This window comes from Bactrocera dorsalis, chromosome 4, assembly GCF_023373825.1.
Source record: "Bactrocera dorsalis isolate Fly_Bdor chromosome 4, ASM2337382v1, whole genome shotgun sequence".
In the NCBI taxonomy this organism is placed as follows: Eukaryota; Metazoa; Arthropoda; class Insecta; order Diptera; family Tephritidae; genus Bactrocera; species Bactrocera dorsalis.
Window position 1 is genome coordinate 6,175,929 of NC_064306.1, and position 19,535 is coordinate 6,195,463.

The following is a 19,535-nucleotide window of genomic DNA, read 5'->3' on the forward strand; positions in this document are numbered from 1 at the left end:
TCGGAAATAAGATGTAAAAATATTACAATATGGCAACTCTATTCCATCTATGCCTTTTAATATTTTTCAAAAAAAACTCCCAACTTAAAAAAATAGGCAAAAATCAACTATGAATGAAAACAAAATGTGAAAATATATAGATTTTGACAATATGGCAACAACATACAATTCTTAATTACTTGAGCGACTATCTTGTACTACCATTAAGCGATTTGTACACCCCTGAAACACCCTTTATGCAAAACGAGGCTAACATATATAAAAGTAATTATAAATGCACGTCGTAATTTACAGTTATTAATGTTAACTTTGTCGCTATAACGTTTTTAACAGTTATTGCGATAGTTATTACAACCAACAACCATGTACGATGACTTATAGCCATGTCCAACGACCAACTTTTGTCTCATTTCTTTTTTTCTGCCTTACAAGCTGCCATTATAGTAGAATACTCGCTGGCGGTTAATTAAAAATTACCCAATGACTAACCAAATGGCAGACCGAGCGACACACCGACAAATTGACCAGCCCACTGCCGACGTGACAGAGCCAGCTGATTAATGTTAAATGAGCACTAACGGTATATGTGTGATAAGACTGAGTGTGGGGAAATTATGCGCCACACAGGCCTAAGAAATAGGGATGGAGTAAAAGTGTGCGGTGAGCAGCTGTAGTTAAGCTTATAATGACGTGAAAGTGATACTGGCGGGTGAGGTGTGATGTTGCGACAGCGATGCTGCCGTACCATTGTTTGTTTGGCATAAATTAAATTATTGCGCGCAATTTACAAGGATCAAATTATTGTTGCTATCTGTGTCTGTGTATGTGTGCGTACAATATGACATATTCATATATATAATCGTAGCTCTGCTATTAAATGAGCGCGCGTGTGCTTGTTGTTGGGCAGGCGGTCATTGGTGCCACAAGCAAATGCATATAAATTAATAAAATTGATTTAAAACAATTTGACCACGACCGCAAAACCGCAAAAACAACTATAAATAAACGCAAATGATAATTGTCGGGAAAAAGCAAACAAAAACAACGCGCAGTGCACTGTAATATGTGAGCTATGTGTGTGTGTGTGAATTTATATTTATATATGAACATACATAAAAAAAATCCAAAGCGGGAAATAGTAGTTTAGAGTGCGGTTATTAATATTTAAACAAGAAAATGGTGGTAGCATTTTTGTGGTTGAAATGTGGTAGAATTTAGAGAAGTTAAGCCAAAAATAAAAAATTTTCATACAGGAAATTGAATTTGATCGGTTAGTTTGTATGGCAGCTATATGCTGTAGTGGTCCGATCTGAACAATATGTTTGGAGACCGCAGCGTAGCCTTTAAAAATTGTTTATGTTAAATTTCGTGAAGATATCTTGTCAAATAAAAAAGTTTTCTATACAAGAACTGGATTTTGATAGGTCAGTTTGTATGGCAGCTATATGCTATAGTGGTCCGATCTGAACAATATGTTCGGAAATTTTAACATTGTCTTGGAAAATAATCCAAACAGAATTTCGTGAAGATATCTTGTCAAATAAAAAAGTTTTCTATACAAGAACTGGATTTTGATCGTTCAGTTTGTATGGCAGCTATGTGTTATAGTGGTCCGATTTGAACAATTTTTTCAGAGATTGTACCATTGTCTTGGGAAATAATGCGAGTCAAATTTCGTAAAGATATCTTGTCAAATGAAAAAGTTTTCTATACAAGAACTGAATTTTTATCGATCGATTTGTATGGCAGCTATATGCTATAGTGGCCCGATTTGAACAATTTCTTTTTCCGTTACCTTGGAAAATAATGCGTGCCAAATTTCGGGAAGATGTCTTGTCAAATAAAAAAGTTTTTATACAAGAACTTGATTTAGATCGTTCAGTTTGTATGGCAAGTGTATGCTATAGTGGTCCGATCTGAACAATACGTTCGGAGATTTTAACATTGCCTTGAAAAATAATCCATACAGAGTTTCGTGGATATATCTCATCATACAAAAAAGTTTTCTATCAAGAACTTAATTTAGATCGTTCAGTTTGTATGGCGGCTATATGTTATAGTGGTCCGATTTCAACAATTTCTTCAGAGATTGTACTGTTGCCCTGGGCAATAATGCATGTGAAATTTCATGAAGATATCTCAATACAAGAACTTCATTTCGACCGTTTAGTTTGTGTGAAGGCTTTTTTTGAGAAAAGCGCTTTGCATTTTAAAGCGCAGTTAGGCAACTCACTTAAGGCATCGAAGAATAGTGAAAGATGAGAATACCTCAGTACCGACACTGAGCTAAACGCGCTGGCATAATATATTTTTTTTTACGAACAGCATGAGTTTGAAAAAAAGCAATTAATCAGGCAAACCAATTGTCACCAAGTCATTTTCATTTTACACGCTAAGTTTAAAGAGCTTCAAAAAGCATATGACTGTATAATCCCTTGCCTTTCTACGTGCAAATTATTGCTGAAGTAATATCAACGTACAACGCTGCTCCAGCGCCAACAAAAGGTCAACAGAAACTGTCAGAAAACCCAACATTTGTGGTTAGCATAAAATAAATCCAGTATTTTTATTCCACTGGGTCATTAAAGGCGCTCGTACAACACCTCCAAATGTATGTCTATATGTGTGGGTGTAAAGCTTTTTGTCACAGCACAAGCTGAAACTAACATGCGTACATACAGAGCGGCACAGGCCAGTGCGTTGACCGCAAAGTCCGGTGCGAAAGGGATAAAGAGTAAGGGATAAATTTGCAAGTGCCAAACTATAAAGGATAAAACTATATGGCTATAAAACTATGGGTGGTGGGAGTGTAGAGTTGCATATAACTACATACATATGTGTATATACAAACATATATGGTATATCACCAAGTGACCGTTTTTGCGGCGTTGCGGTTAGTAGGCAATAAAATTTGATTGATGACGCACTCTTTTTTACTTTTACATACATTTTTTAAACTAAATGCCAAAAAGAGAAGCGGGAGAATGTGCTTTTAACGAGATTAAAAGTTATGACAAAGGAAATATATACCTGAAAATTTTTTATTAATACTTTTTTTTTATAAGTTTTTATCTACCTTAGTAATGTGTTAAATTCTCACACATAAATTTTTGTTCATATTTTTTACGGATTTTTCTCGCTTTAATAAAGTTAAATATTTTGCTCACAATTTTTATGGTATGATAACACTCATTGCATTTCCAATAAATTGCTTAGCAAAGCATTGCATAAATTTTATGTTCCACATTTCCTTCCGTTCGCACTTTCGCAGTTGCACAAACAGAAGTTAGCTTGTCATAAAATAACGGTGAAGCAGCTAAAGATGTATTTATGTATGTAACCTAGCCTAACTAGACGGAGACAAAGCGTAGTCGATTATATGCAACCGTTGAAAATAACAAAAAGAAATATCACTAACGGGTAGTACTAACCAAAAGTCAAATAACTATTAGTAAATTAATAGCTAAATTAAAAAAAATGTGTTTGCAAACGAAAAAATATAAAAATAAAAATACAATATATACTAGATTAGATCATTAAAAATTTTTACAAAAAAAAAAAAAATATAAATAACCAATGCCACAAAAAAAAATTTTTGTAATTAATATAATTTATACATTTAAAAAAAAATAAAAACAATTTTATTAAAATAAACTAAAATTATAATAAATATAAATTGAAAATTAAAATAAATTAAAACTAAATTAAATTAAATAAAATAAAAAAATTAAATTGAATAAAAAAACGTTAACTATATTACTCTTCACAAGTGCATTTATTATAGCAAAGAGTAGGCATATTGGTCTTGAACTCGATAAGTTTATTTGGTAGCTACACGCTATAGTGGTCCGATCTGAAAAAAATTTTCGGAGATTGTAGCGTTACCTTGGAAAACAATCTGCGCCAAAAGTCGTAAAGATATCTTTTCCAATAAAAAAATTTTCCATACAAAGACTTGAGGCGAATCGGTCAGTTTGTATGGCAGCTATACGCTATAGTGGTCCGATCTGAAAAATTTCTTCAGAGATTATACCGTTGTCTTGGAAAATAATCTGTGCCAAAATTTCGTAAAGATATCTCGTCAAATAAAAAAGTTTTCCATACAAAAAGTTGAGTCGAATCGGTCAGTTTGTATGGCAGCAATACGCTATAGTGGTCCGATCTGTAAAATTTCTTTGGAGATTATACCGTTGTCTTGAAAGATAATCTGTACCAAAATTTCGTAAAGATATCTTGTCAATTAAAAAAATTTTCCATACAAGGACTTAAGTCGTAAGAGTCAGTTTGTATGGCAGCTATACGCTATAATCGTCCGATCTGTAAAATTTCTTTGGAGATTACACCGTTGCTTTGAAAAACAATATATACCAAATTTAATAAAGATATCTTTTCAAATAAAAAAAATTTGCCATACAAGGACTTGAGTTGGGTCGCTCAGTTTGTGTGACAGCTATACGCTATAGTAATCCGATCTAAAAATTTTCTTCGAAGATTGTACCGTTGCCTTAGAAAACTAACTGTACCAAAATTTCGTAAAGATATCTTGTCAAATAAAAAAGTTTTCCATACAAGGATTTGAGTTAGATCGGTCAGTTTGGTTCCAAAAGTCCGAGGACAGGCAGTGCACATTGCTAAATCAACTCTGCATTTCTAAGTTTCACTTACTGATTTTAAATAAAATGATAAGAGCAAATAACTTCATTGAAAAAAAAACTAATTATTTATGTAATCATCGAAAGTAAATAAAAATATTTTCTTTTGAGCTTACGCTTCCCCGCTTCCCAGGGCACTAAAAGTCGCCATGCAGAAAAACGTCGAAGTTGTAACTAACGACTTACTCGCGCTAAGCGGAAATAGACAACTTCGCGCCAAAACTGCGCAGCGCGAAACACTCCACACTCCACACTTGACTGCAGTAAATGAAAGAGAGAAAAGCAATACTCAATTGTCGGGTGGCAATAAGCGCAGCATAAATATAATAAAAATCGGAAGTTAGTGGAATATTTTTTGTTTTTAATTAAATTTCCGCTACTTGCAGTTGAATCCGCTTAACAGCGTTTAATTAAAAAGTTGCTTGGCATTCGCGCTTTTGCTGCTTCGCCTTTTAAGCAACGACGACAGGCATGCCAATAATTCACGAAAGGAGCAAAGCAACACGAATGCGCGCGCTAAGCGACTAACAATCAATGATGTGGAAAAGCGTGTTGAATTGTAGCAATGATCAGAAACGGAAGTAAAGTGTAATTAAAAGAAGAAGAAAACATGTACAACAATAACTTTGTGTAGAGAAATCGCTTCTGGGTAGCAGTTACTTGACTTTTTGCAGCTTTTTGGTGGAATTGCAGTAAAAGTATTTGAAGTAGATAAACAGTTGCAAAAGAAATATTTTTATCAAGTGCTTTAAAAAACTAGAAATTAAAAAAAAACATTCAAAATTTTTAAAAGAAAATCTGGCAACATTCAATTTGGGAAATACAGAATTTTTTACATATTTCAACTTTAATAAACTATTTTTTGAGTCAAAAGATATCAAATTAAAACTCCAAAAGTCCTCGAAACTTATTGTGTATTAAATTTTATCTCGATCGCCAGCATCGATATGGTTTAGAAAAAAAAATGTTTTTATAAATCTTGACTGAAGAAAAATTTCGGATTTAGGAAGCTTCAATCTGGCAGTGCTACACTCTTTTTTTTATTTTTCTATCTCTTTGATTCTCTATTTTTCCTTACTATTACTAATTTCTAATTCAATGAGCAGAACCCAAAGGGTTTACAACCATGCTATTTTTGTATAAATCAAGGGTGTGAAACTTGACTAAATAAAAATTTCGTATTTAAGAAGCGTCAATCTGCCAGTGCTGATCTCTCTTTCTAATATTATTTCTCTTTTATTCCTCAGTTTCCGTTTTCTTACTGTAAACTATTTCCAGTTCGATCTCTAAAACCAAGGACATTTAGAACGTGCCTCCTTTTCTATCAATCAAGTCTGTGAGACTTGACAAAAAAAAATTTTGATTTTAAGGAGCTTCAATCTGCCGTAGCATCCTCTGTTTCGCTATTATTTTGTTTTCCTTACAGTTCGATCACTAGAACCAAGAACGTGTCTAATTTTCTAACAATCAAGGTTGTGAAACTTAACTAAGCGAAAATTTCGTTCTAACAAGCTTCAATCAGCAAGGCTAGTCTTTCTTTCTAATATTATTTTTCTTTTTTTATTATTAACTTTTCCTTACTGTAACTGATTTTCAATTCGAACGCCAAAGCCTAGAGGGTTTAGAACCTGTCTACTTTCTTTTCTATCAATCAAGGGTGTGAAACTTGACTAAAAGAAAATTTGGGTTCTAAGAAGTTTCAAACTGACATAGCTACTCTCTCTTTCTACCATTGCGTCTCTTTATCTCTTATTCTCTGTATTAACTAATATGCAGTGCGATCGCAAAGATTTAAAATATGTCTAGGTTTCGATGAATCAAGAGTAAGAAAGTTGACTAATGTAAAAATTTTTTAAGAATTTAAATTTTAAATTTTTTAATTTAAGAAGCTGCAGCTACTCTCTCTCTTTCAATTTTTTCTTAATCTATTTTTTTCTTTTTTCTCTTGTTCGGTCATTTTTTCTACATAATTTTCCTTGTTCCAGCGATATAAGAAGAATAAGTTTGAATCCTTTCCTCTCTCAACTAGCTTTAAGTTTAACATCATTTTATATATTATATATATTCAAATCTCTCACATTTCTTCCCTCAATACAATATTAAATCATATTTTTTTATTTTCTCTTTACAGAGCTTGGGCATACTCGCCTCCATACCCGCCGGTCTACTCATATTATCGCTCTTCGGTCTGTTATTATATCTGCTAACGCGTTGCTGTGATCGTAAGCCACGCAAACCGAGCGCACAGCGTTGCCAGAGTTGCACATTAGTCGTAATTACGTTGATGACATGTGCGGCAATTGGTTTGGGTAAGTAAAAATAATTATAAAAAATATAAATACTGAACTTTAAAAAACGAAAAACACTAATACAAAACATCGATAGTCAATAGAGAGTGCAGTACAACTTATGTGGAAATAGCTTACAGTCCGGCAACTTTTTAGTAAATAATTTGATATTCAACACCTTTAAATTAGTGCAAAAATTATGATATTAAGTATAATAATTAATATTAAGCACTAAAGGGAGAACTATTTTCTTTCAATTTTGACATATAGAGGGCGCTCATATGCAATAACATGTAACTAGTAACGGAGATGATTTACGACTAAAAAAACTAATCAATTTTCTAACATTTACGAAAGTACCATGTCATTTACTACATATTTCGTTCATTAGATTTTTCGGATTTGAAATTCTCAACCGGTTTAAAACAAAAGTTTTATAGAAATTTACTACTTAGCATACAAAACGCAGAAATTTAAACTCGTAGCATGCAATAAGGCGTAAAAAATAAAAAAAATTAATAACTTTAGTCCATTTTTGTTACATAACATATTAAAGCCTAAACTACCATATCTGGATCTACAATTAATGCTCATATTTCTTTCATTCAAAGGAAAGGAAGTTATTTTTTTTACCTTTTCCAATTTTATTATTTCTCCCTAACGATTACTTGAATACCTTCTTCTACCACAAATACCCTACCAAAAATATGTCATGTAAAAGATAAGATTTTCATTGGATAATTGCCAGCGCAAATATTTGGTAGATAGCGCATTGCAGCAACAACAAAAAACAATTTTCGTGAAAACATTGTAAATAAAGGTATAAAAACAATTTGGTGTACAAAAATATAAACTGAATGTGACCGAAAGAAAAGACAATTGAGTTGAATGCGAGCGAAAAAGAAAGCAACAAACATAGGAAAAAGTAAAAATAAAATTCAAAAATAAATTGAAAAGGTAAAAATAAAAGGGAGTGCACAAAAATATCCACCAAAAAATAGTAGAGTCACCAGGTTAGATATAAACAAAACTGCGTTAGCTGTGCGCAACAACAAATTCTACAATTCAACTCGCCAGAAAAAAGTGAAAATAAAAAACAAAAACGCACATAAATCCACACAAAGTAAGACCAGCCTCTCGTGCACTTAGTATAGAGGTTAACGACTGTTTTGCTGTCATTGTTAGTTGCTGTTGTTGGCGGGTTTTGCTTTTCTTTACTACCTTTTTCTACGCTTCTCTTTCACCTTTTACTTTCTCGCTTCAAGTATTTAGCTCAGTTTCTTTTTTGCGCTTCGTAGTTTGACAATTTTATCGCCACTCCCACATCTTGTGCGTGTGTGTGTGCGAAGTCATTATTTTCCTGTGTTTTCTCATGCATTTTTATCAGATAAATGAAAATAGGAGTTTTTTGTAGCATACTTCAGAGCGCACAGCCAACTAGTGCTGCTGTGTTGGTAAGATTTACTGTTGTTATTGTCGTTTTTGTAAGATTAATAACTCTACGCTGACTTTGTGTGCTTTAAGTTGGCGCAGAAACATTGTATACTTTTAGGCGCTTCAGTAAATTTATTTTTATTAGTATGAATATTTTGTATTCAACTTTACAGTATTGCTATACAAATATTAGTCTTCAAAATATAAAGTAATTTCGACAATTAGGCGTGCATTTTTAATACTGCCTACATTTAGGCGCATTTACAGTTTTTGAAGTTTTTACCCATGCCTTCTTAACCTTCAAGCGGGCGCGCGGTCATTTATAACGAGAGCGGGCGCGCGTAACCGAAAAGACGTTTGAGATAAATAAAAGAAATAAAGCACTAATTATTCAGTAATGATTTATTTATTTGTACTTAGATATATTATCATTGTCCTTAAAGTCTATTTTGTCAAAAAAAGTAATTAAAATTATTAAAAATGTAATGTGTAATAATAGTAACATAAACGTAAATGTACTAAGCGTCGTCGATTCGACTACGCGCGCCCGCTTGAAGGTTAACAAAAAGTTATTGAAACAACAAATACATATCTTCAAAAAATTAAGTAATTTCAATAATTTAGCGTATGTCCTTAATACTGCCTACATTTAGGCGCATATATAATTTTCTTTAATTCATTTGCTTCCTTACCAAAACTTATTGGAATAACAATCATTATATTATACTCTAAAAACTTTAAATTTCCTAAGTCACATGCATAACGGTAGACAAACCGTTACATTTTGTACATATGTGAATATTGCTGCCTGGCTGTAATATAATTGCTCTTGCGGCTTTCTTTGACTTTCCTCATAGCAAATGCATTTAATTGACGATAATTAACAGCAGACATTTTATTTACAATTAAACTTTTGACATTTGCTTGTGCCGACATGCATAATTGGCGTGCAATTATTGCGACAACAACAACAATAAGTAGTAGGATTTGCAAGCCAAGCGGCATTTAGCGTTCAATTGAAGAATACTCGAGATCATATGGAGAAGAGGTAGAAAAAAATTAAAGAAAAATTTAAAATAGTTGAAAACGAATATTTTTTGCAAAGAAAAAAATTAAACTTACAACAAATTAAAAATAAAAATGAATTTAAAAAAAATTTAAAAATAAAAAAAATATTAAAAAAAATAGAAAAAGAAATTTAAAAAAAAAATTAAAAAAAGGAAATTAAAAATTTTAAAAAAGTTTAAAATTAAAAAAATATATTTAAATAAATTAGAAAAAGAAATAAAAAAACAAAAAAAAAATAAATTTAAATAAAAAAAACAAATTAAAAAAAATTTAAATATGTATATATCGTCACCTGAAATGCAAAATAACGTATCATCAAAAAAATTCGAAATTGAGTGTCTTATTGATTACGCACTACTTCAAATTATATACATAATTTTAAATATGTTCAACATTTTCTGGTTCTACGGTCATATATAAACCAGTTTTAACCAATATTAATATTTTGTTTTACTCATGTTCCATTTTATTCCGTGTTTCATTCATGCCACTGTAAATTTCTGAAAATGTTGTTACGTCAATTTGCATTTCAGGTGACGATATGTAAATGCAAAACTAAAAATTTCTAAAAAAAAATTAAAACAATATTTAAAGTTGAAGAAAAGTCTTTCTTTTGAAAAAACTAAAGATTTAAAATAAAAGTAATAAAATAAATTTTATCTTATAAATTTTCAAACGTACATAATTGAACGAAAATTTATATTCAAAATACTTATAAAACTAATAATTAAATAAACAGTAATTTAAGTTAAAACAAAAAAAAAATAAAAAAAAGAGTATTTTTCAAATTCTCAAAAAAATTCTACAATTAAAATATTATATTAAACCATAAAAATTACACAAAATTAACTAAGATGTATAAGAAAAAATTTATAATCAAATTTAATTATAAAAATTTAAAAAAAAAATTAAAAAAAAAAATTTATAGTAAATAACTACAGTAAAAATTATTTTGAATTCAACTAAAAAAAGGTCAACTCAAATATAGTATAAACTAAAAAAAAAAAAAATTTTAGTTTAAAAAAATTTATAAATTATAAAAAAAATTTCAAAAAAACATATACAAAAAAAATTATATAAAAAAATTAAAATATAAAAATATATAAAAAAAGTAAAAAACAAAATATATAAACAAATTATAAAAAAATTTAAAAAAAAAATTTATAAATTAAAAAAAAAAATTTTAAATTAAAAAAAAAATATACAAAAAAATTTAAAATATTGTAAAATATAAGAGTACAAATTATTTTAAATTCAACTAAAAAACGCTCTACTCAAATATAGGTTTTAGTTAAAAAAAAAATTTATAAATTAAAAAAACTAAATATCAAAAAATTAAAATATATTAAAAACAAAATTTATAAACAAATATATTCATATATTTATGTCTTAATACCCAACTGACATTCATTGCTTATCGAAGCATCATTGCTTCCCAACTCGTCACTAATCCCTCAAATTCTCTTCTCACTTCGAATTTCTTTATCTATTTCCTCCTGCGCCGCTTTATTGACTTTGCTTGCTTACTACTTTTCCTTGAAATATTCTACGAAGAAATTTTAGAAACACCAGCCAAGTCTAACACATATACACACTTGTAGATAGAAGAGCTTTAACGCCTACTCTCCCCTCGCTTCTCTTATCACATCTACTGATCTGTCGCTCATCTCACTTTTGAGTGTAAATTAATTAAAAGCTTTTATTGTGCTTGTCAAACAACACTAGCAGCAAAAGTGGTGGCAGCTGCTGGTTGTTATTATTGTTGTTTTTCGTATAAACTTATGTTGGCTGCGGCTGATACATTTACTGAAGTCTCGTTGAAGGAATATGTGAGAGTGTGCAAGGATTACTGTAGCCAAACCAAGGAGTTAAACACATACCTATATACATATATTTGTATGTAATAGACTACTACTACCAAGATACCATAGACATATATGCCATGTTAGTTATGTCTTGGTCTTCGAGTGTGTCTCGTTTTTAGAGTACTCGCTTGTATATATGTAAGTACTTGCGTATTTATTTATTTTTACTTCTGCATTTTCTTTATTTTTTGTGAACACCAAGGAAGCCTTTTCGCAATCCCAACTCGGTTACTTGATTAACCTGCTTGTGGTTCGACTATTTTTGCTCGCTTTTCTTGCAATAAACTATTCCAGCTGTGCTGTAAATGAACAGCATGCCTATTGAGGCTTTTCCGGTAAATAAGTGGGACTGCTGAAATTAATTGTGACAGTTGACAAGTCAAAAATTAAAGAGTGAATGCAAAATTAAATAAAAATACTAGGGTATAACTTTGATTAGTTTATTTCGGATGCATACTTTTAGGCGCTATATCGTAAAATGTTTGAAAAATATATTTTTTTAACTTATTTATTAAGAAATTTTTAGTTTAATAGAATATATTTTAATTAAGGATTAATTTGTAGAAAATATTTTTTTGTTATAAAATATGTTGCATACTTTTAGGCGCCCAAATTTTATGTTAATCAAAATACTAGTAACCCCTATTTTCAGGAATTGAGCAGTTTGTAGTTTTTAGAATTGAAGGCATTGCATTCTTCTAGGAGAACTGCCGATTTTATATAATGCACAATAATTTTAGAAATAAAAATTAGTATGAAAAGTATACTAGTAATGTCTGTTTCAAGAAATTAAAAAAATCGTAGAAGATTTAATTGATTATAAAGAAAACGTTGCATAATTTTAGGGTATTTGACATATTTTTTTATAGTGCAGTATTGAGATATATTTTAGAAAGAAAATCTGATAACTCATGATATGCCAACTGCCAACTTACATTCTAAAATAAGATTAGTTAGGTTCTAAAGAAAATGCTGCATACTTTTGGGCTATTATTTTTAAACCATTTCTAATTTGTTCTTAAGAAAAATGTTATTAAACCATGATTTGAAGAAGTTTCCCTTTCCTAGTTTCATATAAGAATTTATGAAAGATGAAGAAAAAAAATGGACTACTTTTAGGAGTTTTTAATTTTTTTTAAATAATACATATTTTTATGCTGTTAAAAAAGGGTCTTCAATTATTTTTGCAGAATGCTAATAATACATGATTTGCAGACTTGAGGCTTTCATCTTTAATCTAAGGTTCGTTGAGTTATGCAAACAATGTTGCATACTTTTAGGCTATTCTTCTGAAAATATTTCAAAACCTTTTGAAAGCCTTTTGAAAAATCTTAAAACTGAAGATTGGTAGAACTTGAGAACTTAATAGTTTAATTAACGATATGTTTGGTTGTAAGAAAAAGTTTGCATACTTTTGGGCTATTTCTTTGACAATACTTCAAAACACTTTGAAAGCCTTTTTAACTATCTCAGAGCTACACAAACTCCTAAAACGCATTACTATATGCCACAAATTTTGAGTCGGCCTTTCTCATCCTCTCTAAATTGTTACGTCAACTAATATTTAATGAAAACTCTAAATGTTTGCCATTAAATTTTGCACAACACTCGCAACAAAACGTTGCGCACACATGCAACTGCATACTTTAATGCATACGGTATTTATACTTGCAAAATATATCTGCATATTTTAAGGGGCTGCGCTTGAAACGCAATCAACTCGTTTGACACCCATAAACTAACAACTACTCGTGTCTAAAAGTTATGATTTATAATATTTTTAAGTTAAAATATGGTTATACTCGTACACAAGCGCTGCTGCGCATAAAAATATGCAACATAAATTTGACGTAAACATGCATGCGCCAGTGTGTGTGCGTCTGCCAAGCACAATCTCGGACGCGCGCATTATACTATTGCATATTTCATGCACCAACACATGCAAATGAAATTTCTGTATAAGTTTACAGCAAACTATATGGTAAATGTAGATGTTGGCGCGCACAAATGTATGCTAACCACCCACTGCATGCATCATAAACATTGTACAGCATTTTACAAACACATAGAGAAATATATATTTATTAAATGCTTGTTATGAGTACGTAGGAGTCGTTATGCCATTGTATTTTCTCATGAATTGCATTATGCAGCATATCTGCAGGCGGCATACGTTCTCACATATAGTAGACATACTCTAGGTACAGCATGCACTGAAAAGTTATGTTGCAAAACTTTGTTAGCTTCACTGTATATGCTCGTTGTTCTTTGAAATTCACTTGAAATTTTATTGATAATTAAAACTAAGTGTATAGAAATTACGAACTTCATAAAGCCATAAAAAGTATACTAAAGTTTTCGGTTGAAGTCGAAAAGCGAATGAAGAATGTTGTAGCCAATGTAAATGCTGTAAAATACTCGTTACACTTAAGTGAAAATTGCATTTGCTGACTACCACAATTAGAAGTTATGCATATTTGCATGCTTTAAGCATACTTTTAGGCATACAAGTGGCGCTTAAAGCAAAACCATACAACAGCAACTACCATTAGTGAGTTACTAGTAGTTTAGTAAATAGTTTAAAGTTATAAATCAGCGTCTATCTAATGCATCTGCGCCTTACTAGCCCTACATAAATATTTGTTTTACACCTAAAAGCAGATTTCGCTTCATGCATATTTGTGATAAATGCGTGCTGATATTGCATACGCATATTACTTGACCTACATTTTGCGTGCAGCAAGGGGTGCGCTGCAGTCTGTTGGCTCATTTATGAACATATGTGAATTTTTGGTTAACACACCGGCATGCCTGAAACTATGCAAGTGTAACGCTGAGGTAAGCCTAGATATGTAACTGAAAAGCTCTGTATTTGCTGAAAGCACTCAGCAAATTATGCGCAAACTGCATTTGTTTAAGTGTCAATTATGTAGTAATGCATATATGTAATTATCTGAATTTTTGCCAGTATATGCGTTGCATACATTTAGGGGCATACTTAGGAATGCTTAAATAACCCAAATCGTAGCTTGAAATTTTTAGATATTTAGAATTGTTTAATTTTGGTGCAATTTAAGGGAAAAGACTTTAAAATTATATATAAAGAATATCTTTAAGTGGATTTTTAGAGGTTATAAACGAAAAACATTGCATACTTTTGGGTGCTCTTATGCGAAAATAAAAATAAACAGATATATAAAATCTAATAATAGATAAAGACATCAAATTAACATAACAGAATGCCTTAACTGTCTTTCAAACACATATTTCAGAAATTTTTCCCCTGAAAATATGCAACGAAGTTTGAAAATATCGATGTAAAGCGTTTTAGACAAATCAAATTAATCAAAATAACTAAAAACTGCTCAGCTGAAAACCTTTTACTTTAATTAGCCTAAAAGTATGCTATATAGCGCTTTTTTATGGAACAATTGTATTATTTGCTGTTACTGGTACATTGTATATCGTCGTTTTGTTAGTATGAGAAACTCGTAGCCTCCTAATAAAAGTAATAATTTTGCACTTTAACTTGCCACCATACAGGAGGTTTCGTGAGGACATATTTTTATATGTGCAGTATAGTTTAAGGCGTTCAAGAAATAAAAACTCTTTTAAGTATTACTAATACGAAAATCTATATCAACTGTTCTTGAAAATATCCAGTGATCTACCAACAAGCTTTTAAACATCCCATTAAATCTCATTGGCACCTAAAATTATGCAACGAATAATTTGCTTTAAGCAATCTAAGCCACTTTTCCGCAATACTCAATTGAATGTGATACTACAAAAGCTATACTTTGAATTGTCTAATCAACTCAATTCACATAATAGCGCCTAAAAGTATGCTATTTTGCGGTATTTTTGCAAATTCATGCACTCTCTTTTATTGCCAACTATGGATCTAATGCAATTTGGTGTCAACTCATTTTTTAATGTTTTTTCTCTTTCTCTACCTCTTCCTCGACAGGTCTCTACGGCAACGATGATTTCCACAATGGCCTGCTGCAGGCTTTTAGTTCCGGCAAACAAGTCGAAGGACTCGTGCTCAATTTAAAAAGACAGGTAAGTCCTATAGATAAGTATATTGACATGTAAGACATGAAAATACTCGCGAAAACCGCACAGCTGCTGGCAGCTGATCCCAACAAACTACAGTCATCTGATGCGATAGTAATTTTGTCATTTAGTACGTAATTTCATATTAACCCAATTTACTTTGTGACCACAAAGGGTAAGAGTAAAGAAAATGTCGTAACACAGATGTAGGATAAGAAAAAGCTATATGTTTAGTTGTGTGTGTGTGCATAAAAAATGTCATAAAAGCTGGAAAATGGAGTTGAGCTTGTATTTGAGTACAGCAAGTAATGCCAATGGCGTTCATTGCCTTAAGAAAATACAGTTTATAGCCGCTAGGTGGCGTTGTGTGCGGCATACGACTACCATAATCTTATTTATTGGTCATCACAAGAAGGGTCAAAGCGGCAAAATAGTGTGGGTAAAGCTTTAGTGTTGTTTTTATGTAAAAAATATATATACTCGTATATAAGGCAGTGCGCTTTTAGGCGCATTGTGTATGGAAATTAAATTTCCAACCACTTACTGTTTAAAATTTGGCTCTACCATGCTCTCCTTACTCTTCTTGTAACTCAATTTACGGCTTTTGGGTTCATACAATATACTACAGCATACTTATAGGCGCTTTCAACTAAGAGGATGTACTGTACGTTGTCTTAAACTCGTATATGTCTGGATTTTTCACGCGTAAATGCGTGTGTGAGTTTTGGAATCATTGAGTGTACCCAATTTTTTGTTTCTGTCAGAAAAATTAATTCTCGTTTAACTCCTTTGGAGTAAAAGAAAAAATTAAATTTACACTATTTTGTATATACATCGTTGAGAGGTTATATACATACTTATGTATTTACATATATATGCTTGTATATGCATATGTACATTTATTTATTTAACAGTATGCATATCAGTTGCAATACCAACAAAGTGCATGCTGCCTTGCCAGTGTACTGTTTATATAAAATGAACAGCAATGGCGTATGAGCAACATTTTTACTTTGTGCTTGCCTTTCTTCTTCCTCCACGAGAAAACAAGCTTGTAAACGAAGCTGTGTTTATATATTTAATAATTAGGACGGAGTTGTTGTTGTTGAATTTATAAAGTCGTTTTTTATTATTTATAAAATTTTAGTAAAAAACGAAAAAAGTAAAAAAAGGGATTTTGATAAATATACATGTACTAAGTACATTGTACTTGTATGTATTTTTTAAACAAGGAAGTGAAATCATAAATGCATATTAAAGAAATTTAAAAAAAAAAATAAAAAATTAAAAAAGAAAGTTTAAGAAAAAAAAGTTAAAAAAAAAGTTAAAAAAAAGTTTTTAAAATTTTATTTAAAAAAAAAAGTTTTTTTTTTTAATTTTCTTAACAAAAAATTTAAAATATTTTTTTCAAAACAATTTAAAAATAGAATTTTTACCTATGTTAGCACTTTGGAAAGTTTAAAAAATAACTAAAAAAACATAAAAAATTATAAATTAGTTTTCGTTGAAAATATTTCAAATTCTTCGATGAATATATTTTCAAGGGTGGTTCACAAAACTACTTCAAACAAGGTGCATAGAGACGCTAAGAGGTTGTTATTTATTTTAAGTTATTAGAGATATCGATCACAGCGAACGTCTTCTAGTTACAAGAGCTCGTGTTGTCGGATCTTCTAGAACACTACTAAATCCATTTTTAATATTGGATCTAATTTGTGGGATTCGGGAAGCCATAATATTATGCACAACAAACTTTAGTGTGAGAATCAAATATCTTTATGATCTTTATGAGGTACTTACTTTTGTTCTGAGAACAAAAGAATAGCTTCTAAGATTCTAAGGACTAGTTTCTTATACATTGTTCTTGATGAAAATATTTACAATTCTTCGATGAGTATATTTTTTCGGGTGGTTTACAAAACTCCTTAAAACAAAGTGCATCGATAGTACATTGATTTGTACTAAAATCAAAAGTACAGATTCTAAGATTCCACGGACTAGTTTCTTATACATTGTATATATGATATGTAGAATTAAGCACTGATAACACCTACACAGTGACTCATATACATATTTTACACTGAGAAGCTGATTTTACTGACATTTGGTTTAGTTCAGACACAGCTCCTTGAAATTCTCAGTTATAGTGTGGAGGCAATATGACGCATATTCCAAGGAACTGGTTATTTCGAGACGATTTCAGCAAAGAAAAATTTCTTTTATGTGAAAGAAATTTAGAGCGGCAGCTTGAGAAGTATTTAATGATATTTTAAGACTTAAAGGAACATAAAAATTAGATAATTAGGAGAAGAGAGGGCTTCTAAACCTCACTGCCGGAGTATTAGTTTTTTGATTTTTTTTTTTCGACTCAAAATAAAAATTATTCATAAAAGAAACTAAAGGAATCTAGCAACTTCGAGTAGTTCGAAATGAGTTAAACGTTGCTTACATTAATCTCGGGTGCAAACTTCATCTACGCTGAGCGTGAGAGCAGTAATATCCTGTTCTGACCGTTCTTTTTACTCACGAGCTGTGCTGAACCCCAAACCCAGCACGCAATCAGCCGGAAAGCCATGAGAAATGATCACTTTCCGTTGCACAAGCATTAAACTAACAGCGATTTCAGCAGCGCGCGCTGCGCACACCGCCAACTTGCCATGATGTGTGGCTGCCGAGGCGTTGCCAACCATCACACGTCACGAGCAACGGGATACATTGCGCATACAGCGCGTACGTCAAACCACTTTCTCTACGATGAACGCACTAATGGCATATGTGGCGCACAAAAAAGAATAGAAAAAATAATGAAAAAATGTACACAAGCGCTTTAAGTGCGATTGCAGTGTAAAGCTATAGAGCAGAAGAAAGTAATTGAAAAAAAACGCGTTGGAAACTCTAAAAGCGAAAAGAAGCTGTGCGGCACGCGGCGTCTGGTGCTATAAAGGGCGGTGGAGTGTAGAGTGGAGCATTAAAAAATGCATTAACACAGCGCGTTGCAAGGTGCTAAAAGAAGCTATTGCTAAAACAGCAACAACAACAACACAAAACTAAATTGCAGAAAGCAAGCTCAGCGCTGTGAAGAACTAGTTTAAGCAGCAGCTGCGAGACGTGCAGGGCGCCTGCTGAAGTTGTGAGGTCTTAATGATAGCTAACACACATATGAATTTGTGTGTATGTGTGTGTGCGCGCGCTAAAGAATAGTGCCAACCAAAGCACTGCAGTTGCTTTGTGCGCTTCTATTTCACTTTTGCGCGCATTCTACATGTGTGTGTTTGTGTTTGCCGGTTCGCTACTTTTCTGCTTTTTGCAAGCGCTGGCTATTAAAATAGCATAAAAGCTGCAGAGAAAGTAGCAGATTCACGTGAAAGCAGGCGCGTCCCGACTAACGCTTTGATGCTTTACACGGCGTAAATGGAAAACAGTAAATGTGACTTTTTATTTATTTTTTTTTGCGTGGGCTTTTGTATGAAGCGAGGGTGAGCCACACATATGCAGGAAAACAGAATGAAAGAGCGTACACAATAACAGGTAACCACTGGTTACAAGCGCATACATATATTTAATTCACGCGCACGGCATACAAAACCACGCGCACACACGCGCAGCATGTTAAAAAACAACAAAAACAAATTTTTTTCATATGCATATGCATAGTTTTTCGAGCCGCATGTGCCAATGACCCAAAGTGAGGTGCAGCGCCCAAATGTAAGCAACTGAGAAAATAATATACACACAAATATGTTTATATATGTAAGTATATATACATAAACGCAAAGTAATTTTCAGCGCCCAAAAGTATGCAACCTGAAAATAATATATACATACATATACTATATATCCAGATATGTAGGTGCGTTTGCGGCAAGCGCTCAACTTAAATGTGAAAATTAAGCGCGCCATGAAATAAGCGCAGGAAATTATATACTGCCAATTGTTGGCCTGAACAAAAAATATCGTGAGAATGAGCATATTCGCAGCATTATTGACAGCTGCCGCTCGGTAAGTTGTAAAAATCCAAAGAGAAAAAAATTAAATATATGAAACTGGCACGCTGAACATGCCAAAACTGTAATTGCAATCGAAATGTAGAACGCAATCAGCAGCAACTGCTGGCTGCGAGGCGTACGAAAGACAAATCAAAAAAAATAAGCAGAAAATTAAGATGAAGG

General features: G+C 31.8%; 1 protein-coding gene and 1 long non-coding RNA gene across 2 annotated transcripts in view; one reads left to right on the plus strand and one right to left on the minus strand.

Moving 5' to 3' along the window:
* Positions 1 to 19,535, minus strand: part of LOC109579954 (uncharacterized) — a 182,400-nt gene that overhangs the window by 131,551 nt on the left and 31,314 nt on the right. The window lies entirely within an intron of this gene.
* Positions 1 to 19,535, plus strand: part of LOC105232123 (uncharacterized) — a 151,654-nt gene that overhangs the window by 74,144 nt on the left and 57,975 nt on the right. Inside the window, 2 exon segments of the mRNA XM_049454466.1 lie at positions 6,784 to 6,961; positions 15,278 to 15,372. Of these exon segments, the coding sequence (XP_049310423.1) occupies positions 6,784 to 6,961; positions 15,278 to 15,372 (273 nt within the window).